The sequence below is a fragment of the Anser cygnoides genome, chromosome 5, assembly GCF_040182565.1.
Source record: "Anser cygnoides isolate HZ-2024a breed goose chromosome 5, Taihu_goose_T2T_genome, whole genome shotgun sequence".
Classification (NCBI taxonomy): Eukaryota; Metazoa; Chordata; class Aves; order Anseriformes; family Anatidae; genus Anser; species Anser cygnoides.
The window spans coordinates 13245253-13271068 of NC_089877.1; the positions used below are offsets into that span (position 1 = coordinate 13245253).

The 25816-nt window shown below is 33.4% G+C and overlaps 1 protein-coding gene across 6 annotated transcripts in view; it reads left to right on the forward strand.

The window, feature by feature from the left end:
* FUT8 (fucosyltransferase 8) overlaps positions 1–15570 on the forward strand; it is a 110581-nt gene extending 95011 nt beyond the window's left edge. For all 6 annotated transcript variants that reach the window (XM_013193658.3, XM_048057098.2, XM_066997656.1 and 3 more), the window contains 4 exons: positions 2260–2506; positions 3572–3748; positions 9494–9644; positions 13992–15570. In XM_013193658.3, the coding sequence (XP_013049112.2) occupies positions 2260–2506; positions 3572–3748; positions 9494–9644; positions 13992–14309 (893 nt within the window). In that variant the 3' untranslated portion in view covers positions 14310–15570. The remainder of the gene's footprint in view (positions 1–2259; positions 2507–3571; positions 3749–9493; positions 9645–13991) is intronic.
* The last annotated feature ends 10246 nt before the right edge of the window (positions 15571–25816 follow it).

Sequence of the window (25816 nt, forward strand, 5' to 3'; positions counted from 1 at the left end):
AAGCAAAATGAATCACATTGTAAAAAGTAGCTAGAAAGACTACTGAAATGTAGGTGACCTATTAACTACTCCAGAGGTGTCTTCCAACCTAAGTAATTCTATGATTCTGTGATCAAATGTCAAAGTTGGTCTTGAACTGAGCAGGAAATTGGACCGGATTGGCCTGTGATTGACATGATTCTGTGATTTGAACTATCAACATGAGAAAAAGACAGATTATTACCTTTTATGGCATGATGCATTATTTAACTGATTTCAACTTGCAAGTAGAAGAATGAATATTTTAAGATTTAGAGAATGCGTATCTAAAACTAGTGAAATCTTTGTTTAAGTAGATCATTTTAATCCAACTTCAGTCTTCAGAACAGCTACAATTTGTATCAATCAACAAGGCTTCTGAATGTTTTTTAATGTATATGCTTACCTATTAATCCGCGTTTTGTTTATTTACTATATCATTAATGTTGAAGATAGGGTAAGGTGAGCTCTAGATTTATAATAATCTTGCCTATTAGGGATCTTCCTACAAACACTGAAAGTTTTGTTTAGAATGCTGCAGAAGCACCAGATTTAGCACTTCCATGGCTTCAGGCTATATTTATTTATTGCAGCTTTCTGAAGATGTACTGCTGAACTATCATCTATCTAATTATAAGCAAACTCAAATGGTCAATATTTTTACTAAATGTTTTCCTGTAAGTGTGATATAATACATATTAAAAATATGAATTGCCTTCTTGAATTAAGAAGTATCATCCATACCTGCAGTACATATTCTGTGGGAAATTATTCTAAAAGATGCCTTCATAGTGGTGTCATGCAGCACAGTGATGTTTTATTAACATTTATAAAGACAAATTTTCCAAATCTATTAAAACTTAATTGCAAGTATACCTAAACATTACAAATAAGGCCCTTATTTAAATAAGTGTTTCTCAGAGAATTACTGCTGAATCTTGACTAGTTTTGGTAAGCCCTCTTGTATTAGTGTAATGTCCAGAAAATGTATGACTTAATCATGCAATTGTCTTATTTCTTGGACTTTGTCACAAATATACTGGAATGACTTTTAGTGCATACAAAAGTTTTGTAACCTTAGTGATATCTAACTGTTCTTAAAATAATGAGACTCATTATCTTTGCACTGAATTGATTTTGTCAGCCAATAGGTTTACTTGGTCATCTGCAGTTAAGTGAGTTTGATTTGCTTATATGTAAAACAGTTTTCTTTCCTGGATGGTAAGCACTTAAGCAGAGAACGAACCATCTTTGCCAGGAACCACTGCAAGAAATGAAAATATTCTTTTAGATGAAATGAACTGAGGAGAGTTTTATCTGAAACATTCAATGTTTCAAAAATGTAATGCTTTATATTATGTTGCCATTTATTGACATTATTTCAGTGTATGAAAATGCCTTTGAATTATCAGTTATGTAGATACTTACGTTGGAGTAATTTGTAAAAACTAATTTAAAAATGTTTAAGGACAATCTAGCCTTGAATGAAAGTCCCATCTAAAATGTCTGTATGTTCTGTTTTAGTTGGTATTTTAAAGATAACAAATTCTTATCTTTAAGTAAATCACATACTTTTATAGTGCTTGGATATTTTCCTTGATCTATGTAGTTTGCTACTTACACTCATAGTTTAAGTTCTTCAAGACAAGAATTGTCTCTGTCAGTAGAATAGCTAATTCAGTGCTTCTAATGACATCTGAAATGCTGAGATTTGCTATGTTAAAATGTATTCAAAAAGTTGAAGGTAAACAAAAAATACTCATATAAAAAAAGAGCAGTGCTATATAGTTGTTATTTTTTTAAACAGTTTCTTATGCTAAAGGTATTTTGTTGTTGTTGTTGTTTTCCCCCTGAAACTGAATTTAAGCATTTTAAATAACAAGTTACCTCCAAGTAAGCCTTAGCACACAGTAATGCTGTAGTCATGTATATATGAAACAAAAAGTATGAATATATGAACAGGAGTGCTACTTATATTTTATTTATTACCAGCTGCTAAGAATTCAAAGACCTTCAACACTGTTCTATTGGGATAGATTGCTAGATACAGTTTATACATAACTCTAGTCTGAAACTGTGTTTCTTCTAATGTTGTTTTTGAAAAAGTAGAGAAAGGGTTTTGTAGTCTTTTTGAAGCTGAAGCTACTGTTTAACTGATATGGTTGGGATGTTACAAGTCAATAGTAGAGCTTATTAATGAAGTAAACTAAATGACTCATCCTTGTATGTATTTTAAAACAGGTGAGGCTAATGATAAGGATGTTCAGGTGGTGGAACTTCCCATTGTTGACAGCTTGCACCCACGGCCACCTTATTTACCATTGGCTATCCCTGAAGACCTGGCTGATAGGCTAATTCGTGTACATGGGGATCCTGCAGTGTGGTGGGTCTCACAGTTTGTCAAATACTTGATTCGTCCACAGCCTTGGTTAGAAAAAGAAATAGAGGAAGCTACAAGGAAACTTGGTTTCAAACATCCAGTAATTGGGTGGGTATTATTTTCTGTTCAATTGCCTGTGCTTTGATATGTGTATATAGTTATTCCTGTTCATAAGGAATTGTTTTATGATGGTTGTCCAAGAGCCTCAAGTGTTTTGAGGGGACAGAGGGTGCTTTCTAGATGAAGTAATTGTTTCTTAACTGTGTGTAATATAAATTGATCACAAGTATTTCTTCAAAGCGTACTTCTAGACCTGTAGTTGGAAAGCGGTGTATAAAAGGAGACTCAATAGAAGGTTTGTTTAAGCATCCTTTGATATTTAGAAATGTAATACAGAATTTCATTCATGGAGTTGCCTTACAGTTTGTATTGTAGACGCTTTTTCATCTGTGTCTTCTTTTCAAGTGACCGTAGTTTTTATAGTTCAGGGAAAAAGGCTAAGCCTACATTTTACATGCCACCATACACAACTAATTTTATTGTCGGCTGCAACTGAACGTGGTATTTGCCTTTTCTGATAGTGTTTTAAGTGTTGTTAGCAGCAGCTTTGGATTGGAAAGGACTGTAGGAGAAGATGTGGGGAGCAGGAAAGCACCTATGGTCAATAAAGAACAGCTTATGGAAGAGAGAGTTTACTGTCATGTAGCGTGAAAAATTTTGCTAATGCTTACTTTATCATATTTTTCCTTCAATTTTTTTTTTTTTTTTTTTTTTTGTAGGAGTTCTATCCAAGTGTTAGTTCTTCTACTTGTGTTTGACCATAGACCTGGTAGGCTACTGGCAGATCTTGAAGACTTTTTAGGTCTCATGCATATGAGGAAGACGTTTTAACTACCTTCATTCAATCCTTGCCTTGTAGTCAGTGTCCCAATATACCCATGACACAAACATTCCAATTTTGATTGTTACCTGTATTGAACAATTTTTATCTGACTACACCCTGTATGTTTTAATTAAGTCTTCTTCATTCCTTTCTTTTAGTTATCCTTTGCCTTCTTTACAAGATAATTATGTTGCTTCCAAGAGGTGGCTGACAGTGAACTTCATGTTAAAAATTTTCAGATATGTTTCAGATTTTGCAGTTGTTAATGCCTAATTTCTGCTCTTTCCCAGTGTTCATGTTCGAAGGACAGACAAAGTAGGAACAGAAGCAGCATTTCATCCCATTGAAGAATATATGGTGCATGTTGAAGAGCGGTTTGAACTTCTTGCTCGCAGAATGCATGTTGATAAAAAAAGAGTGTATTTAGCTACAGATGACCCTTCATTGTTGCAAGAGGCCAAATCCAAGTAAGATGAATTATGTATATATTACAGTTTATTCCTTCTGGTTACAATTACAGTTTACAGTTTCTGTCTATTGTCGGCACAGATCTTGGTATCATTATTTTTCCTGTCATTTATACAGTTAAGATTGCATTTCAGCTTCCAGAGTTTCTGATTTTTCTCTTAGAAATTCTTTTTTGGATGATTTTTTTCCCAAGTATGTTTAAATTTAAAGCTTAATTCTAGACTTCACCTAGAATGACTATCTAAAAACAACCCAATGGTCTAAAAGGGAAGTAAAATACAATTTTAATGTATTAATATAAATAATAAACACATCAAACTTCTATTAGAACATACGTATTAAAAAGAAGCTGTTTTGGAATAATGTTACAAACTAGTTAATGTATTAAGAAGTTTCATCTGTCCAAACAATACCTTTCTGTGAACAGTTGGTCTGTGAGTTGGACTCAATCATCCCTGTGGTTCGTTTCTAACTCAGGTTATTCCATGATTCTAGTTGCCAAACAAATTTTTAAAAGTTAGTTGAAAAAGTCCTCAAAACTCTTTGGAAAGGTTTCTATATTCACTAATTATTAGACATGTTTTTTTCACACTACCCATTGAATAAATGTAAAGTTTGTCCTTAAATGTATGTGGGTGTCTTGGTCCCTTTTTTGTTTTCTGTCCTCTTCTATCTCTTTAGAACATGGCTGTAACAACTTGTCCTAGCTATATGACATCCCTGTCTATTGTAGCAAATTTAACTCTTTAAACCTGGAAATGTATACTATGCATCCAAACATGGCCTATATTTTCCTGTACAAACTTATTGTTAAGTTGCATATTTTTCCAGGTGTTACTGAGATGGTAAAACCTACTGTTTAGTAAAAGAAAGCAGATGCATATGGAAGAATTATATTCCTTGAGGTGTTCATGGCATACAAACAATTTCACAAATGCTTACTGCTCTGACTGTGGAAACTAGGATGAACTTCAGATCCACTGAGTTTAAACGTATTTGTTACTGAGTACAGATTAATATGTTTTCCTTTTGAGTGCTATTTATTTGTCTGTCTACTAAATAGCACCAATTTCTATTTTCAAACTTTTTGTCTCTTGAGCAAAAGAATATGTGATTTTTTTTCTTTTAAGCAAGGAAGTTAAGTTCTTTTAAATTAAGGTAACTTGAAAATGGCAGGTTTTGAACTGTTTTATTTTGTTAGACATGCTTGGAAAAAATATTTAAGATAACATACTGGATTACAAATCTTCTATGGCATATACAAGGTAAGCAGAAAATGTTATTTTGTAATAGAGGAATTATTTACAGCATTGCAAACCTGTGTATTATAGATGTGCTACTTCTATTTTTCTTTCATTTCTAAAAGGTGGCTGTTTAAAATTAATGGAGTTTTGAAAAAATTAAATGAACACGTACAACTCCACAGATGATGGCATTCTAATCCTTCCTTTTTTGTATATGTGGAAACAAGAACAGCAGCAGAAACAATTACGATAGCATAACATTTAAAATACATATCTGAACAATGGGAAGACAGGCAATACAAGGTTGAGGTTGTAATATTTAATGAATTACGTTTTCCTAAATAATTTTAATTACTGTTTGTAACATAACAAAACTCGATATTGCATTGAGAGTCTTAGTTATGCATTTTTTTGTTGTTCAACTTTAAATTGTTAGCACTGTTTAGCTCTGTGAATAATAATAAGATGCACTACCAATGCAATCATATTGTCCCAAGCCCTCTGTAAAAACAAAACCTAATAGTAGAATTGTGACTTAGTAAAACAGTTCTGAATTTTAAGTATTGCAGTTTTTATGGTAGTTCAAGGTACATTCTAAATCACGTTCTTATTGAAATATGAATAGATACAGCCTATTAGTATAGCATTTCTTTTGTATTCTTTTTAATAAGTCATAGAGTCTGTGAATTGTGAAGATTTTTCTTTTCTGTGTATTCTTGCTGAGGTTTCATTGTGATGTGGTTTACACTAAAACATAATTTTCCAAGTTTCTTGCATGCAACAGCTGTTTGCAATAGAGCAGAAGACATCTGAAATCTCCTGTGATAGAAGGCAGGGTCCAATTTGGTACTTCATCATTTAAGGATATCTGAACTCAGGTTAAGGTCCAGCTGTGGGAATAATGAACCATTTTTTTCCTTTACTTGGGAAGAAAGCTACAAATTACTTGATGCTTGACCAAAAAAAAAAAAGTTCTAGTCATGCTGCTTTGATCAAAACAACTGTCACACTGTACTTCAATAACTTAAGTTGTGTTTATTATTTGATGCAGTAATATTGGTAAGTAATAGAACTTCTCTTTACGTGAGAGCGATTAACCATCAAACAGTGTTGGCATTTAATGAAAATTTAGCTACCATACACATGGATAGGCATTTTCTTTCTATTAAGATAAGTATTTCAAAGTATTGATAGTCATGAAAACATTAATATTCTGACTTGCAGCCAGATATCTACCCACTGCAAGTACAAGTAGGAAATACAGTGGAGTCAGTAATATCGGTTTGTAGGAGTAGAGTGTTTCTTTGTGTTGTTTTTTTGTGTGTGCGTGTGTGTGTCTTGATTTAAAAAAAAAAAAAATCCCAAAACACCCAACAAAAAAAAAAGCAAAACACCATGATGTAGAACATGATTAGAGAGGAGCCATAATGATTATGGAATTAAATAACTCTGGTAAGCAGAGGTCATGGCATTTCTTATGGATAGTGGTATGTTAGGGATGCTGTAAATTGCTTGTTCTTTGGCTGATCTAAAAGTTTTCAAATGCAAACTTTTTAATTTTCTATGTATTTCTAGTCTATATTATTATTGACAGCATCTCTCTTTAAGGTAGTGTGTTCGAAATAGTGCAGCTGAACATGCCTACAAAATAATAAGGAATATTCAATATCTTTCTGGTTTATATATGAAACTGTTTACATCTCCTTCTCATCCAAATAAGCACTAAAATACAGCAAATTAAAATCTTCTCTTCTGTCTGTTTACCTGTAATGTCATCTGTAATTTGTTTTTTCAGTTTTTGGAGTAATTTCCATCTCCAGTGAGTCTTTTCGGCTCTTATGAAAGCTTTATTTTCACTCTGTTTTGTTGCTGCTTTACTTCCAAAATAGCAAGTTAAATGTCTTTTCTCCTTGTATAATATCTGTAGCCTAGCTCTTGCAACCCCATGCCCCCTCCCGTCACGACCAAGTTGCACTACATCCAGTATGTAGAATTTAGTGGTGCTTCAGAGTTCTTATTGTTTGTTCAACAGCTTGTACATTTTCCAATTCTTTTTAGGGCAAGACCTGGACAAACACATTCTTTTTTATCCATCTGTTTACACGCGTGCATATGCATACATGCTCACACCCTCTTTTTGGAGGGAAAAAAATGCATTGTCTGTTCTGGATATATCTTCAGTCCTAGCAATTTGAGAAAAGGACCCTGAGACTTTTCTTGGTTTGCACCTATTGCATAGTTTAGCAGTAAGCTATATTTACAGAACTAGTTGACCAGCTTCTGAAACCAATGGGAACTTGAAATGCTCTGATAAAACTGGTTGATTTGTATAGTTATCTGAGGCTGGTAGTTGCAGGAAGGAATGTCTTTAAACAACGGCTTTCCCAACCTTCTCTGATTTTTTTTTTTTTTTTTTTTTTTAACGAGAAAAAATGTCTAGCCTGGACTGTATATAGCTATCAGGAATCTGTTAGGTAGCTTTAGAAGAATTAGATATTTTTAGATATGAAGAACAGATATACCAACCCAAACCATTTTATGATTTTAAATAGGCAATATGTATCATTGCCTCACCACCGTCATAGTAAAGAATTTCTTACTAATATCTGTATCTACCCTCTTTTAGATTAAAACAACTTTTCCTTGTCCTATCACTACGCTACCTGATAAAGGAGTCCTTCTCCAGGGAGGGGAGACTATATTTTAGGAGGGAAACTATATTATGGGTGGGATTATTTTGTGCATCCTGCTTGTACTTCTGACAACAGAATAACAGACAGCGGATGAATATTTTTTAAACAGGATCAAATGTGATACTTTTTTTTTTCCAAGCCATTATTTGTTAAGTTACTGGACTGACATCTTGCTAGTAAGAAATAGGTTGTTCAAGAAATAAATTTACTGTAGATACATTAATTTTTAGAGCAGGTATTTCTCTTGGGAAGATAAAATTCTATTAAAGTTACTATAAAGATAAATTCAAATTACTCCTCAAATTATTTAATCCTAGATATGAAAGCTTTGCACAAACCTTTTTGATTGCCTTTTGCAATTAATTTCCTGATTTGATAGTCATAGCTAGTGAATGTTTGGTGGAAAGGCCTACTACATTTATCTGTTCAATTTTTGAAAACAGTTTTCCCATAGTTTGAGGATGAAAATGGAATAGATTATGACAGCCTCTTGTACAAATATGCCTAATTATGTCTACCGTGTGTCCAGAGTCTGCATGTTACACTGTTGTGTATAAATGTGTGTTAACTTCGGTAACGTTTCAAGAACTCTGTGTGTAAACCTCCTTATTCTGAGAAATGTTCAGCACAGTTCTATCAGGCTTTGAAAAGTCTACCTAGAAGTCTAAGTTATGGTTGCTCTAGCACTGGGGCCTGTTCTGTATTCTGATTTTCTCTATTAGACACTTTAATAACTATTAATTCTTACAAATGTAGTATTAGCTACCTTACTATCTTATGTAATATATTGCTTTATAATTGCTATGAAGTGATAAATTTGAAAACTACATCTTATTTAAATTTTTCATAATCAGCCCTGTAGTCGAAACATGTAGTTGGTAGGTTAGTCATGCAATTTGCACTTCATGATTGAAATAAATTTGTGTAACAGCAGAGTAATTATCATCTTTGTTACATCTACCTGGAATTTTTCATGTAGAACTTACTTTTGGTGACTGACTGAATTAAAATTTAATTAATCCACACTACTTTACGCAGTTTTATTTCAGTTCCCCGGTAAAGAGTGAAAACATTCTGAGAAAGACTGTTCTTTTTCAGTATTTTCAAAAAGGACTTTATTTCTTTCTAAGTCATTGTTAAATATTAGAAACTTATTTTACTTTTTAAAACCTTATATGTATATATATTATATATATTATTTCAAATAAGTATTTTTACTTAAAGTATTACTAATTTGTTTAATACTTCAAGAAAGTTGTATTAATATGAAGGTTTACGTTTCTTATATTTCCTTTTGACTAGTAAAGTATAAAATCTGTTCTCCGGACAGCCTTAATAACTATGAAAGACAATTTCCTTTTTTTTAGTTTAGATTCTTTTATTTAATATGTCCCTTTGGAGGTGACTGATTTCCTTGCACAGTGTTATAATCAGTATCTAATAGAAAGTATATTAATAAACAAAAATGCAGTTTAGCAAAGATTGTCCTATATTCCATTTAGTAGAAGAAAAAGCTAAATTATCTCAGTATATTTTGTGTAAAATCAATATGATTAACAGAATACAGCGCATGCTTGCTGATATTTGTACACTTTTTTGCAGACTCATATCTCAGACTTGCAGTATATTTATATTTAATTTTCTGGATAAATAGAGGGTGTGCACGGAGGCAGCAGTAATATAGTAGAGCATAAAACATAGACTCACTTAAAACAGATTAACAACCTTATCTTGCAGCAGTGACGATACTTATTAACAATAAGAACAAAAAAACCACTTCTGTTAACAGTGTATTATATTTTCACAGGTATCCAAATTATGAATTTATCAGTGATAACTCCATATCTTGGTCAGCAGGACTTCATAATCGATACACTGAAAACTCCCTGAGAGGCGTTATTCTGGATATCCACTTTTTGTCTCAAGCGGACTTCCTTGTCTGTACATTTTCATCCCAGGTAAACTGCAATACAAATACAGTATAGGTTATATATACCAGTTCTAAATCTTAATTTTCTTCACGCTTCTGTTATCTTGTTCTCAGTGATCTCTTATGAAAATTTCATGGCAGTGTTAAAGACTTTTTATAGTATGTGAACATTTAGATGATTGTAAGCACTGGTTGATTACTTCTCTTCAATTGAAATTACTGGCTTTAATAAGGCATTTGAATGAAGTAAAAAATACTTTAAAATGTTTAACACTTCTAAACTTTGCATAAAGTCAATATATAACTTGTATCCATCCATTTCTGTAGTTCACGGCACTCTGCTACAACTTAAACACATCTGTTGTTGCCTCAGTTAATAGCAGGAATGGCAAAGAATGAAGAAAGGAGACATTTGATTTCTCTTCAGTGTGTATTACATTTCTAGCAATTTGGTGGGAGGACAGTAAATGTGAATTCTAACCACTGCAAGCTATAGAAACTTCTTGTTGCAGATAATTAATATGCTGTAAGTTTTCTTGAGTGGTCCAATGAAGCAAGTTGGAGTCCATTGGAAAACTACATCATATTGTCACTGTTGGCATCTTCTTTATGATGTCATACTGTATATTAATTTCATATATCATGAAAATATGTTTTTAAAAGCTATTTGAAGTTTAAAAAAAAAAAACACAACAAAGCAAACAAAAACCAACAAAAATAAAGCACCAAATACCAGAGAAGGCATATTTTCTGTCAGGTATAATGGTACACCTACTTCAGTTATGGCAAAATATAATCGAAACCAAAGAGTGAACATTTTAAATCTACCTTCATCATGTATGCTCCTGGATAGCACTCTGGTTAGGAAAGCATTCTACTATAGATGGTGATAGATTGTGATTGCATACAATTGTACCATTATGTGGAAGTCGGCACAAAATTGAAAATTAAAAATCACTTCAAAACAAAACTTTCTGTAGCCTCAAATGTAAATTGTCTTCTGTGCTGTAATGAAAATTAGATAACAAACATATTATATTAATACTAAGATACGATCAATAGAGCAATATATTGATCTTGACAGCCAAAATTCTTAATTGCGTTACTATGGCAAGAAGAGAGTAAAACCAGAAAAGAAATAGAAAAGTCCCCCTCAGTCACGCTTATGGAGGTGTTTTTTTCACTGTTCACCACACCCTGCAAAGAAAATGGCTTTTTTGTATCATATTTAGAAGGTTACTGACATAAGCTACTTCAGGGCAAGACATGAATAAGCTCCAAAGTAAAAATCCTCACAAAGAAAATCCTGTAAGGAACCATCCAATTCTATAAAAATGTTTGATTTAGGTGAAGTATCTCCACTGAATGCATATCAGTGTAAGAGGTGATTGTCAACTAAGACTTAGGGCTATATATGTCTTAAATGCTCTATATGCTTCAGTATATAGGTAGTTCATATTCTGAAAGAAGAATTATGCGCTCTTGGATAAAACCTTTTCTTAAAAAGAAATCTAAAACATTCTCTGCTATTAATATGTTCAGATAGCTGTTTTGAAGTAAAAGTTTTCCACTTTTTAAATGAAACACTGTCTATAAACATAGAAGAAACATGTCAACATATAGGTACAAATCAACAATATGTTGTAATTGATTTGTCACTCATGGGATTTTTTCTAAAGAAGAATATATGCTGAACTACATCAGTATAGTTAAAGTGATCAGGGTTGATGGGGACCTCTGGAGGTCATCTGGTTTTATAACCCAATGTTGAGGGTACCTTTGGGGTACACAGTATCCTTGAGTGCCATCCTCATTCTCCATCTCCCTTCATTTAATAGTAGACACGTTTGTTGGATGACATATTTGGTTTTCTAGAAATGTAGAAAATTCTGCTAAAGCCTAGGAAATCCTGTATTAGACTGTAACTCTCAATAACTAGAACAGTGAATTGGGTCTAACCATTTCTGTCATTTATTCTATGCAATTTCTGCTTTAGTAATTCAAACTCCTCAAAAATCATTTTGCGCCAGTTTTGCTGGATATGCACAAGTCCAGCATTGGACTGGCATTGGTGTGTGTCCAAAATACTGCCATCTACAGTATTTTCTTATATTGTGCTTTTCTAAGATCTGTTGGATTTATTTTTTTTTTTGCTGTTGAGAAAGATTTCAATTCTGTGGAATTAAAGCTTGGTCTGTAACATTTTACCTACTGTCACTGTCCTTGCGTCAATGAATTCAACAGTTTGGTAGTCACTTTGGCTTGAATGTTAGCAAAATCATGCTAGTAATGACTGTCCTGTATCCAATCTTTATGAAGAGAAAGTAAGGATGAGAACACAGTCTAATTTATTTCCAGTGTGATGTTGGACTGTCTAATCTATGCTGACTTTTTTCCATTTTCTATCCTGGGATGGAGGGAAGAGTCAAAATCTTCAGTATAGAGGCATTAATAGAAAATTACAGTATACTCAAATAGGATTAAGCTCTTTAGGAAGTCTCCTATATTAATTCTTTTTTGTGCTACCAAAACTAAATGAATACTGATATAAACGAAAGAATAGAGGTTCCATTAAAATATTGTTGTTAAAGAAATCAGGCCTGTCAAATGACGTGGAATCCAGGGAAATAACCTACCTTGGCACTGTTTCAGTAATGTCGCGCTAATTGAAATGTATAGAAAAGCCACATGGCAGTAACACACGCAAATCATAACACAGCTGCAGAATTAAGATTGCGCATTAAAACAAATAGCTTTTTTTGTCTCTTCAGTCTTCATTTAGATGAAATTGTAGCTCTGTCTGCCTGACTTATTTTTCCTGATAATCTCTTTTCCTTCCAGGACTTATTAGTCTTTGTGTTTTGCATTGTACATATAAGTACACAGGCTGCAAAACAAGTAAATCTATGAATAAAAATAGGAGGCTGGCTTACTTAGCTTTAACTATATTTCTGCATGTGGATTCTTTGTCTACTACCATCAACAGCTTCCAGCTTAGTTGCCTGGGTTCAGGGCTACAAAGGAAGTAATTGCTGAGAAGAAATGTTGCATGTTTTGTCAGGTATGCAGGACACTTACACTGACTAAAAAGCACTTATACTGAAAAGATTTAGAATCTTTCACAGTGTGTGTGTTTTCTCATCATGGGGTGCATACACATGCAGAGAACAAAACATCAAAAACAACCACAGAAGCTATAAAATAACCTCTTACCAGTGTAATAGTATTCAAATTTGTTTCTATATTATGGGGTATAACAAGTACTTCAAAATAATTAACTTTGCCTGATCTTTTGAAAGCTACTTCTGAAAAGTTATTTCAAAGATCAGATGAAGAGGGATAAAAGCAAAGCCCTATTCACCTTATCTTCAGATGGAGAAAAGAAAAAGGAAAAAAGGCTTTACTATATTTACAGATTGGAAGTCAAGAAAAAGTTCAAATGATTCTTCATATTGAAGAAGTCTACAGTACTGTTAGTTTATCAGGTTTTATATTAAACTAAATAAGATTTAATTACACAAAATCAGAGAAGAATATAATCTAGATGAAAAGTCAGATCACAGTGATCAAATCAGACATCTGACAAAGAAGAACTTTCTGACCAATGTTGTTGTAAAGGGCTTCATTTAATGTAGTGGCAGTCTTCTATGTTTCTGGCAACTCTGAGATACACAACATGGTTCTGACGTTGGGAGATGTTTTCAGTCTGAAGAAAATTCCCTTCATAAAATGTTACATAAGTGAACTTCAAAATGCATCTGCCTCCTTACCAACGTCATCATCTTGGTGGAATTGTTTCATTTAGCTCTCTTCCAAGTTGCCAGCAGTCATAACTTTACTGTTATTCTAAATACTAACAGCATTTTAAAGCCATGGGCTCCTGGAACTGTTTGTGAAAATTGGAGTTTCCTTAAAGAAACAAACAACTCCCCCCTAAATGTAACGCTCCATTACTGCAGAGTAAATTTTGAAAATGTAAGTGCTAAAGGTTCAACAAGAAGTAAAATAAGCTTTTTTTATTGCTGGTAGAAAATGAAAACAAATTTGCTTTTATATTTGGCTACGCATCATTCATTTTAAAAGACAGAAGGGCTAGTGTTCATATGAATGTTCTCAATTTTTACAGAAAAGTAGACCACTGTAAGTAAGTATTTGCTAAATCTGATCTCAAGAATACTTATTCAAAATTGCATGCCTCTTGTTATCAAATACATGGTATTTTTCAATTATCTTTTTTTTTTAAAGACACTGAACATTCCAAACCTTTATCTTCCTTTTGTGAAATTTAGTTGTTACACATTGATTACTGGCTTCTGTGATACATTGTAGGTGCACACACCATATTTATGACTTCTCTTCTGTTTTTATTTCCAAGGTTTGTCGAGTTGCCTATGAAATTATGCAGACATTGCATCCAGATGCTTCAGCGTATTTCCACTCACTGGACGATATCTACTACTTTGGGGGACAGAACGCCCACAACCAGATTGCTATTTATGCTCATCATCCACGAACTGCTGATGAAATTCCTATGGAACCTGGAGATATAATTGGAGTAGCTGGAAATCACTGGGATGGTTATTCAAAAGGCATCAATAGGAAATTAGGAAGAACAGGCCTGTACCCATCTTATAAAGTTAAGGAAAAAATTGAGACAGTCAAATACCCTACGTACCCAGAGGCTGACAAATAGAATAAAATGAAGACATTCGACAGTGATTCTCACTTCTAATTGGTTCAAACCATTCAACATACTAACTAATGGTTTACATGGGATTTGAATTTGCATTTTGACACGCAGTTAAAATCAAAGCCTTTGGTAATGAAACTGGAAAAGAAGTTGAGAACAAATGGATGGGCTATTATCTGAACTTACTTCTAAACATTTTTTGTTATATGCACTCTCACACATGCACACACAAAACCACCTACAACAGGAAAACTGTTGTTTTATACCTTTTGTCTCTTTTCAAGATTTGTCCCAGTCAGTAGTCTTACGTGAGCTTTGGGCTCTTTCCTCTGCCATTAATTGACAATAATGCTCAGACTTATAACACTGCCACATCGTGTAATTTGAGTGACATGAACATATTTTGTATGTGCAAAATTTAAAACATGGTGCCTATATTTGAAAGATTTGTGACCTTTTTAAAAGAGCCATGCCTATTTCACTAATGGGCAAAAGTCAATCTTCAACTGGTGTTACCGTGACCACCGAATTTGCTTCAGATTCAAATTTCAGACTAGGTTTCTTTACAAGTTTATTTTTAGCATTCCACTGATTACTTCTCATCATTAATAAAATAAAGGATACATCCAACAATAAAATAGTCACTGTCTGTTAGGAATTTTTGTAAAACAATGCCATAAACAAATTCTTTAGTACTGAATGTTTTTGGACATTGCCTTTGATTTAAAAATAAAAAAATGAAAAATAAAAAAAAAAAAAAAACAGAGAAGGAAAAAGGAGCTGAGCTGGAGTTTCATCAAATGTTTAAGTATGCATGTAGTACAACAACAGCTAGCAGTACTGTGGTTGTCAATGGGTTTCAGCAGGATAATTTCAGTGGCGCAATGTCTTACATCTACTCTCTAGGATTGTTCTTTTACCCTCTCTGTTTTTCTTCTGATTTTTTTTTCATGGTATTATAGATAGCTATGTATCATTTTGGCATTGAATCTAGTTGCTTTTAAGCAAAAACGTTCCAAGTTCTCCTATTTATAGATCCCACCAATTTAGATGTAATTTCAGAAGAATCAGTAGATGCCATTTTCACCGGATTGTTACTCAAAAAATCCAACAATTTACCCAGAAAATAGTAGATTCCAGAAAAATATAAACAAGGATAATTTTTTTTTGCATGACATTAAATTGTTAGTAATTCTTAGTGTTTTGAAATCTGTTGCTAGTCTGCTCTTTATTAAGAAGAGAGATAATTTAAAAAAAAAAATTTTACAAACAAATTTGCAGATTTGAGGGGTTTGTATGTGTGTGTATATATATAAATGTACAAGATATTAAGAGAGTATTTCCAAATAGAAAGAATATTAATGGCGTTTTACAGGTTGTAGTGCAATCAGATCTGGAATACTGGAAGTGCAAAATATGTTTACTATTCAGGGACTGAAAAAAATGCCACGCTTTAAAAAATGTGTCTGGTTGACCTTAAGCAAAAGTTAAAAAGATATTTAATTATATTTATGAATAGGTAAAGGACAATTTTGACACAAGAACAAGCAGATGCACTTGACCGTGAATAAATTCTAGGCTGAAAAGAAGGAAATCCCTGGAGGTGTGAAGTTTTGCAATAGTTTTCTAATTGAAATAGTGGTGAGTTAGGTAGAATTTGATTGGTATATAATGGAATTAACCAATTAGTTCTCTGTGATATTATTTTCAGGACAGATCCTGTAGAACCCTTCCAGTTATGTGTTCCTCAAGTGAAAGACTATTGTGTGTCTTGAAAAAGAACAACAAAATTAAAGTTGAAAACTGCTGTCAAGAAAAAGATAAGTTGCCTGTTGCTAGTATTAAATAGAAATTTTAGTAAAAATGAGAATAGATAATGAATATTTTTAAAGACAGAATGAAGAATAAAGGCAAATGAAAAAAAGAGTGGGCAAGAAATGCTAAAGTTGATTTTTTTTGTGACTGAAGCTGGCTAGAGTTAACTACTATTTCTGTATTTTGGAACTACTGAGGAAGCTGTTTGATGTTAGTTTCCTATCTAAGTGATTCTGACAATTTTTCCACTAGCTTAAGCCAAACTTGTGTTTTTTCAGAGGCACAACTGTAAGCTAATTTACCACTTTTTTTTTCCTTAAATTTGAAAGGTACATATAAATCCATTGTTGCTTTCCTTTTTAGCTTGAAAAAAAATCTAAAACCAAAAACACTTATTCCTCAATGGTTACATAAAAACATTTTAAATTTGGGAAATCTAATTTTTAATTATTTCCACACAAATATTACGATATATATTTGATGATTTTAGATTTTGAAAGCATTTTATTTTGAAGCTTTTTAATTACAGCTTCAGACATCATAATTCCCAGCTCATTTCTTTGACAGTAATGCAGAAATAGTATTCATAAATGAATTAACATATGAAAAAATCCTCTCTAGTCAGGTAAGTCAATTGAAAATATCACTGAAAAATATAAATAGCAGAACATCTAAGATGAACCCAGAGGCAAGAGCAGATCTTCTGATGTAATAACCAGAGAAATGAAAACACTGATGCTGTAGAGGAGCTACCCAAATTAATTTGTCAATTGCTCAGCTAACTATGAAGGTGACAAATTATTGGCAAGGTACCTGTGTGTCCTTACATATTCTGGATATCTAGTGAATAATTATCTCATTGTCTTGAGAAAATGATAGTGAAATAGTATGAAATTATAAAATTACTGTTAATAATTAAGAAATGTATTAACGTAGATACTGTGACCTTATTCCCCTGGGTTGTATGGTTCTCTAGTGCTTACAATGCAGTACTTCTCAGAGGAAGAAACTTAGCAATAGGCTGCTTGCTAGATGCTTCTGTTTCTAGAGATGTTTCCTTTAAGACAACTGGTTAGTTATGTCTTGGAATCCTGGGACCGTGGGACATTAAAAGTGAACTTGATTCTCAGTGACACTGAGATTGAGGTAATATGAAAGGATCCATGGGTAAATGAAAACGAAACCTCAAAATTTTTATTGTAGCTCACTGAAAAATGAAATAGCAGGAAATAAATATATATATAATTCTTAGATACCTGAAAGAAGACTGAATTTTTGAAAGTTGTAAGCTCATTAAGATACCAGCCAGAATGGTTGCAAGCAGGCATTTACACATCTTGTTTGTTCCGTTCACTTTGTAGCTCTGCAGAAATCCAGTCATGTAATTTTTATCTCATACCAAACCACCAAGTCTGACATCCATAGAAGACAGCCCTTATACTCTCTTAAGTGAGCTAATGTTTAATTAAATTTTTCTTCTTTAAGAAGCATTTGTGCATGTGTGAGTGTGTGCCTGTTGTTTTCATAAAAACAAACAACAACAACAAAAAACAGCAAAAAACAGCAAACAGTATTGTTTCCTTCTTTGCTCTTTTACATCATCATTCTTACATTCTTGGTAATAACTTATTTTCTAGGTAAATGTAGTCTCTGTAAACTGAAAATTCTAAATGCTTCTCACTAGCTGAGCTAACAAATCTCTTCTGAGTAGTTCAGTTAACCAGTCTTCTGTGACCTTGGTACACCTGGAGACTGGCGTCATCATCAGTTTGCTGCTACAATTACACCACCCTGAGTTCTGTTCTTGATTTTCAGTCAGGCCTACAGTCAGATGCATGGGATTCACAAACCTCCTCTACTAACATGCTGTTCTGGTGAATTGCAAAGTGTTTTGGATTTGTTTTTGAAGGGTGATGTTTTATTTCAAAATTTTAAAATATTTATCTTCTGAGAAATGTTTTGTCTACCCCTTCTACCATGGAATTTTAAGGAAACTTACAGTTTCCCAAAAGATTTACCTTCTTTATTAGTTTTTCAGAAACGAGTAGTGATGATATCTTTTTTTATGGAGAGATTCATAATCTAAAAATTTTCTCTGGAACTGAAACATGTTTAATTTTCAGGAGAGGATTTTGTTTCTTTGGTTTGCAATTAAAAAATGTGGGTCTTAGCTTCTGAGCTAGGAACATAATAGAATATAAAATAGAAAATTTTCTTTACAAATTCTCCTTGATAAGGGGAGGAAGATATTCCTTCATGCCAATGGAGTAACATCTTCCATTTGGAACTTTTTCAAAACAATGAATTGATCTTTTGTTTTTCCAGATCATAAGATTCTTTGCAATGTAATCTCTCGAGTGTTTGAAGAATCCAGGTAAAAAGCATTTAGGGAATTCTCCTTTCTTTAGGGAAGGAGAAAATCTAATAAGAAGGCATGATATTATACTTCTAAGTTGCTGTATTAGTTTAATAAAACCACAGTATACAAATAAACATTTCAGTTCTGGGTTAAGGACCTCTGCCAGCAGAATCATTCTGCTCCTTGCCAGAAATACTTACAATTTGCAGTCCTTTTTTGATTTTGCCTAATACAACTCCCAGTCATGTTTATAAACATTGTGGTAGTCATACTCTGGTCTTTGGCTGTTACTGTATTACATTTTTGTTCCTTATTGGGGTTGATGGAGTCTTTAGGGAAGGCTGCCAAAGGGCATAAACTTTATTTGGTTCACTTATTGTGTTGAATTAAAACCGCATTTAAAACTCACAAAAATTACATTTGCCTAAAGCACCACTAGAATTCTCTTTGCAGACTGCAGACTTATGTTAAGGTCCCCTATATGTATCTACAAGTTTTTATGGAGCAAGACTGAAGCAAAAGAAGTTATATATAAATGCCAACCATAAACAGGCTGGGCTAGACTTCATAGCATTCTGTTCATTTCTAAAAGGCGTGAAATACGACATTGCATGAGATGAGTAAGAAGATGGTATAAAATTCCCAAGCCTGCAAAAAAATTGCTAGTGTCTGCCTGCATCACTGGTTGCATTCATTGTGTACGAGATTATTTCAGAATCAAAGTATATGAGGCAGAGGTCTTTCAGCATTACTACAGAAAACTGAGAATCCTTTCCACAATGTGTTTGCAATAAAAAGTGCTGGTCTTTGCCACTTTTGGTACTATGTACAAATACTTAACAGTGCTGATGCTGTTTGCTATTTAGTAGAACCTTTATTTTGCAAGTTCATTTCCTTTGACTTAAGATACTTGTCAGCAGAATCCTCTTGGCACTTCACTTGAAGCAACGTTGGATTAATACAAAGTCATGCCAATAATTTGCACAAAAATGTCTTTACCATTGCTTAAAATTAACTCCATGCTCTTAGGCTTACTCCTAAGAAGACACTGCTGAGGGAAGGAGTCATCTCTGCTGGGCTATACAGTCCATGTTATATAATTGCTGTAACATGCAAGTTTTACTTTCAATTTTGCATGATTTTTCCCCTTTCTACCGATTAAGAATATTATTTTTAAATTTATTTATGAAAGGTTATACTGAACACAGTGAGACAAATTCCTGACTATCCTATACTTTCTTGAAGAACTTTACCCCATTTCCTCTAATCGTCCTTAAAACATCTACCAGTCCCAGCATTTTCATAGAATCTTCTTGATTGATGTTTTCTGAAGACTGTGACATTTTTATGCTCTTCCATTAGCCCTGCTGCCTACTTGCATCTGAGCCTGGTCAAATGTTTGTATGAACATTTTTCAAAGCTTTCTGCTTAGTGGCTTTTGATTTCTTTGCTAATTCTTAGTGATCGTTACAGGACCAGAAAAGCAAGGGACATCAAAAAATATTTGATTTTTCATAAAAATGTAGATTTATATTTCTTTCAGTTTTTGTTTTTGTCTTTTTTTCTTTGTTTGTTTTTGTTTTCTTACAAGATGAATTTTCCTATTTTCCTGAAACGGTATATTCAAGGAATCAAAGAGAAAACACCATAATCAGATGTAAGCATTCTAAACATTTATTAGTTATAAAGTATAGAAGTTCCTTGTTTAATAAGATTTGCTACTCACACCGTGGCAAACTTCTTGACCATATGAAATATGTCTTCTCATAGCATTCACCATCATTTTAGTCTTCCTGCTCTCTTTCCTTGGCTTTTTTTTTTTTTTTTGCTACACAGAACTGCACAATTCTCGATGACTCAACTGCAAGTAGAGCCACAAGAATATTACATATTTAGCTGTGAGAATGCACTGAATGTGGAAACTGCTGTCCAGTTCAGTTGCCTACAAAAGATCTGTCTCGAAGCCTAATGTGTTTGCTGATACCTTTCCAAACAGTAGCAACCTGGAGGAATAGAAGGAGACCAAAAAGCAGGACACCCTACTTCCTTCTTCATGGATGAGAAGGAATCTGGCATCTGTTATGTCCAACTAAGATGCTGGAAAGGAACTGACTAGTTGATGGCAGTAGGTTTTCCTCACTGCTTCAGCTTGTTGCTGCAGAACGATGTTTGTTGAATTTATACTTTTAAATCTGTGGTCACTTTGTAACTTCTACTTGATTTCACTTAAGTATAAAATTGTTATACTAAAGCGACAAGTTCAGATTTGTGGGATTAAGCTGCCAAATAACAATTCTCCTTGCTTCAGATGGAGTTCATTTTGCACTGAAGTTTTTTAAAATGATTTTTTGCTTATGACTATATTTCAATTATTCAGTAAAGGTAAACAAATCCTGTTAGGCTGGCTTGACTATTTTTTAAGCTGGGTGTCACTAGATATTATACAGAGGCTACAACTAATGAACCTTTGCATAATAGATTGAGGACTGATGGATTCCTTTGCTTAATGTTTCTTTTGCTTATATAAGACAAAGTATGTTTTCTAAATGTAAAATAAATTATATGTACAGGTTGTATCTACCTGTTTAGAATGTGTTTCTCTGAAGCTGCTAGTGTGTTATGACTGCTTTTTATTATGCCAATTCATATTATTAGTTTATATTCTTATGCTTCTGAGTGTGTTGCTCATTCCTTTTGTCCAGTGTTTAGGTTATAGGGTTTATGATCCAGGATTTTCCCCCCTCCTCCCCCTGCCTTTTTTTTTGTTTCCAGTGCTCTTGTCACAATGGAATCCTTGTCATTCAGTAGGATCCCTAGACAATACAGTAATAATAGTCATAAGATGAGCTAAACTTTTCATCAATAATGCTCAGTTCAATTTGATTTTTTAATGATTGCTTTTATTTCTGTTGCATCAATATTTTCTTTAGATGTTTATATTGTTTACTGTTATGTGCATGAAAAGAAGTTCTTAAACCAAACCACAAGCCCAAATATCAGATGTCAGATTCAGGAATGTAGTCTTAGCTCCTTCCTACATGGTGGTGATATTTGTTATTGTTAGCGTATTTATATGTTCGGTTCTGAAACAGGACAGTGGTTTAAGAAATTACCTTGTGTACTTTGCTCTCATTCCTTCTCTTGGGTCTTAGAAACTTACTGTATGCTGTGAATGTATTTCAGTGTGAACTGAAATAGATTAATTTATGCCAATGCTGATTGGATTGATGTATATTAGTGAGAGCTTTGAAAGTCAACATGGAAGTATACCATTCATTTCTGGGCTTTTAAAATTGTATATAGGAGAGTCAGGGTAAGAACCAATGGAATAATAGGCTTTTGTCACATTTTGTTGAACTGGCTAGAGCTTACCCATGCCCTTTTTTGTTTTCAAGTTAACATGTTGCATTAATATTCTGTGGAGAGACAAATGCTTACACCATTGCAGACAACTGTGTGTAATAGGAAGGGATAAAATCTGTTGAAGAGTCTAGTAGAAACCTCTGGAAGATGAAGAGGATCATAGAATGATATGGATTGGAAGGGACTCTTAAGGATCACTTAGTTGCAACCCCCTGCAGAGACACTTTCCACTGGATGCGACCAAAGTAATGGTTGGCTCGACATGAAGGTGTCTTAGCTTTATCTGCTGATGATGTTGACTGGAGATCTTGTTCATATCTTCCTGGTCTGTCCCTTCAGGATTCATTTAAAAGACACACATTATTCCATCATGACTTCATGATGGGTGGGTATCAGTTTCAGAACATACTGTTCTTTCCTGACAAGATACATCCTGTCAACGCATGCGCTCTGCTCTACTACCTCTATAGTGAACCAGTCTAGATTTTCCTTTTTCCATTGCTGCATTGCTTAGTTGATTTTGATCTCCCATGAAAGTCTCCCTTGAAGCCTTTGTCTTCTGATAAAGACATACACGAGTTTAAAAAAAAAAAAAAAAGTCTTGCTGATTCAAGTCTCATATTTTATTTCTGAGGTACCTGTAGTTTGCCTTGCTGACCTAGAAAACCACAACGTAGCTTTTTTCTTCTTTTCTGTGGCAAATAGTAGGATCTATCACCAACAATTTGGAGTTCTTGGCACTGAAAGTAAGTTCACAGTCTCTGCAGGTATTTCTGGCTGTTTTTGCTCTCTGAGAGATTGGTGACCCCTTTGACAGTGGACATATGTAGTACTCGAAAAGTAGTTTGAGCTAATTCTACGTAGTATGCTTTTTCCTACAAACATTATCACTATTTTGCTTAAGTCTATTTTATCCAGCTTTACTTTGCTTTAAATTTTATCTTACAGTTGCAGAAGTACAGGGCAATAATGTTGTCTGTGCTTAAAAGGCAGTTGCAAATGAGTTTTCTAAGCGTGCTGTTAGTACAAGGCACAACAATGTTCATTCATCTCTTCATTTATGCAATTTCTTCTACAGCAACTTCTCTACCAGTGGTGCCAACTTGATTTCTTTGTTTCCAGCTGATTTCTTCCTTGTCTCTGTCTTATACGTAGAATGCTCTTCTACTCTATTCATTCAAATCTGTAAAAATAAAACTACCTTGCATATGTATAAAAAATGAAAATAACTAAAGGCAATTAAATTATCAATGCATCTGTTTTTTCATCAGATTTTATCTTTTATATATCACATTTTTGATTTTAAGCTCTCAGAAGCAAAAAAAAATATTTTGTTATTGCTCAGAAGTCAGCAATTCTTCATTCTGAAACAATAAATAATAGACAAAAAGGCTTATAGAAGGAGGGAAACCTTTCTAAAAGCAGTAGTTTCTAATACAAACATATTAAAAAATAGAACTCCCATTAAAGTCCTAAAAGTAGAACTGCATGAAAGATTACTCTGAATGCCAGAGTAAGAAATAAACAGGATTATAATTTTTCCTAGTTTTCCCGTTGTTTTATCTAGCTTGTCTGAGTTGCTTCTTATCTTTGAGGAGTCGGCATTAATTTTCATCTGCTGAACTGAAGACTCTTCGATATGCAGACTACATATCAGAACAACTATATGAAGTTTTATCTCAAGACATTTTAAATCATAATAGAAAATGAGCCTGTTGATGTTCTGTTATTGCATTTAATATGTTTGCATCTTGAGGTCTTCAGATCATTACTGTTGTGTGGTATATAACATGAGTGATAGAGCTTTAAGTATATCTATCTGGAAAGAGTAGGATCAGCTGTCTATGCATAAAGCAATAGATCGATATGTCATATTAATTAATCATTTTAATTTCACTTACAGGATGTGCAAGGTGTATGACTGTTCACTGCATAGCGGTAGGGCTAAAGAATAATTTGTGAAATCATTGTCCATTTAACTGTCACGTCATTATTAATGAAAAGTAGCTATGAGTAGCAACAGGTTTCCCTCTTGTCTTAGTTTGATGTCTGTCACTTGTTTATCATGTCACAGACTAAATGACCAAATAAATAAATAAAAAAATCAATTATTACAGAAAGGTTCAAAGCATAGTTTGGTCTTATCTAGCAGCCACACAAATTGCTCTGGGGAAACTCCCCAAAATAGACAAAGAGCATCATACTGAGTTCAGAAAAAAGTTGCTGCTCTGCAGTCTGCAAAATGTCTGTCTAGGGAATATTTAGGTTTCAAAATGTACAGCAGAGCAGAACAGTACGTTGTGTTGTGCCCATTGATTACTATATGGATGAGGATCTATTAATTTTATGCTACTCTGATCTTCTGTTTCTTCATAATTCTTAACAATTATCATAACATTTCAGAATCTCCTAATATTATTACAGAATTATATTATTATAATATTGCTTAGAATTTCCTAAAATTATTATTATATACAGTAATGTAACCAGTCTGCTACATAAGCAAACATGAGTTTTCCAAATTTCCAAATGCTTTTTCTTTCTATATACAGTAATATTAATGCTCTGGAATCGATGCATGCATCATAGGCTTACAATGTCAATATTGAAGTTAAGTATCTCTAGCATTTTTGCAATTGCAGTAGACATTTTTCCAGGAAGCACAAATGGAAATTGCCTAGATCAATGATGATTATTTTCAGCAGTAGTATGACTTTGCTAAGTATCTGTTTGCACTGAAAGAAGACAAATCTTTTTTTTCAAAGATGATTGGAATCTGTTTTCATGAGGATGCCTTTTTGATTCCAAAGTCAGGTGTGTTGATGTATGCATTCCTTACAATTCTCTGTTTCTGAGACTAGTCAAAAAATTAAGTAAAGCACTGCTTGTTCTGTTACTCTGTATATAGACAGGACAAGCTCAGTTCCCAGGGCTGTACAGATTTGCTGCCAGTTTCCTTCCCATATCCTTCAAGTAGAGTGATTTTTTTTGACTGAAGACATAGTATTAGTTTCATATTCTAACCTTTTTCATCTGTATGTAGTAACATTGCTTTTATATGCATTGCTGACTGAGACAGACCATACTCAAAAGGTTAGTCTGAGTACCAGGAAGAAATCTACAAAAAAAACCTTAAATATGTAAATAGACATGAAAGGAATCTTTTTTATTACTGTTATAATTTTAAATTACAGCTACTGCTGGTGATGGCTGTAGTTTTCTTTGCAAGCTTTGGACCTTTCCTGGAACTTACTTGGTATGCACTTGCCAGCAATTAGAGTCTTCTGTCCTTTACAAGGCAGTATCCTTTGTCTTTATACTCTTTCATGAAATTTCTAAAAGAATTTGAGCTTTGCCATGTGTTTTATGCGTGTATTGTCTTTCTTAATTCTTTATATCTGTATGATTTTAAGACTGAAATGGCTAGAATAGATATGTGAAAGTTTTGTTATCAGACTCCCAATACACGTATGTATATACTCTGTGTTTCATCATTACAAGGTTTTTTCCATTAAGTCATAAGTAAAGCCCCTAAAAACAGTGATAAATGTACACATAGTGGCCATAATTTTTAGATGGTTTTGAATTAAGCTATTCAAAATTTGTCTCTTGTGAGAGTCTGGCAAGTTCAGTAGTATGCACCAGAAATTTTCAAAGTATGTATCCCAGATGTGTGGTAGAGCGTAATCCTACGAACGGTCAGAAATACCAGTGCTGAATATAATCACAGCACATTCAAATGTTTTCACCAATTTCACTTATTGACGCGTACAAGAAAGTAACATAGACTTCTGTATAGACCTTTTACAAAGCTTTGGAACAACTGTTGTTCTGGGTATGTTTTCTAGTTAGTTATTCCTTCAGTCAGTACTAAAAAGGACTGATTTCTTACCTCATTTCTTAGTCATTTATTGGTTGAGAGAAAATGACAATTAATTAGGAATAACCACTTTAAGAAAGAGAAAAGTTAATT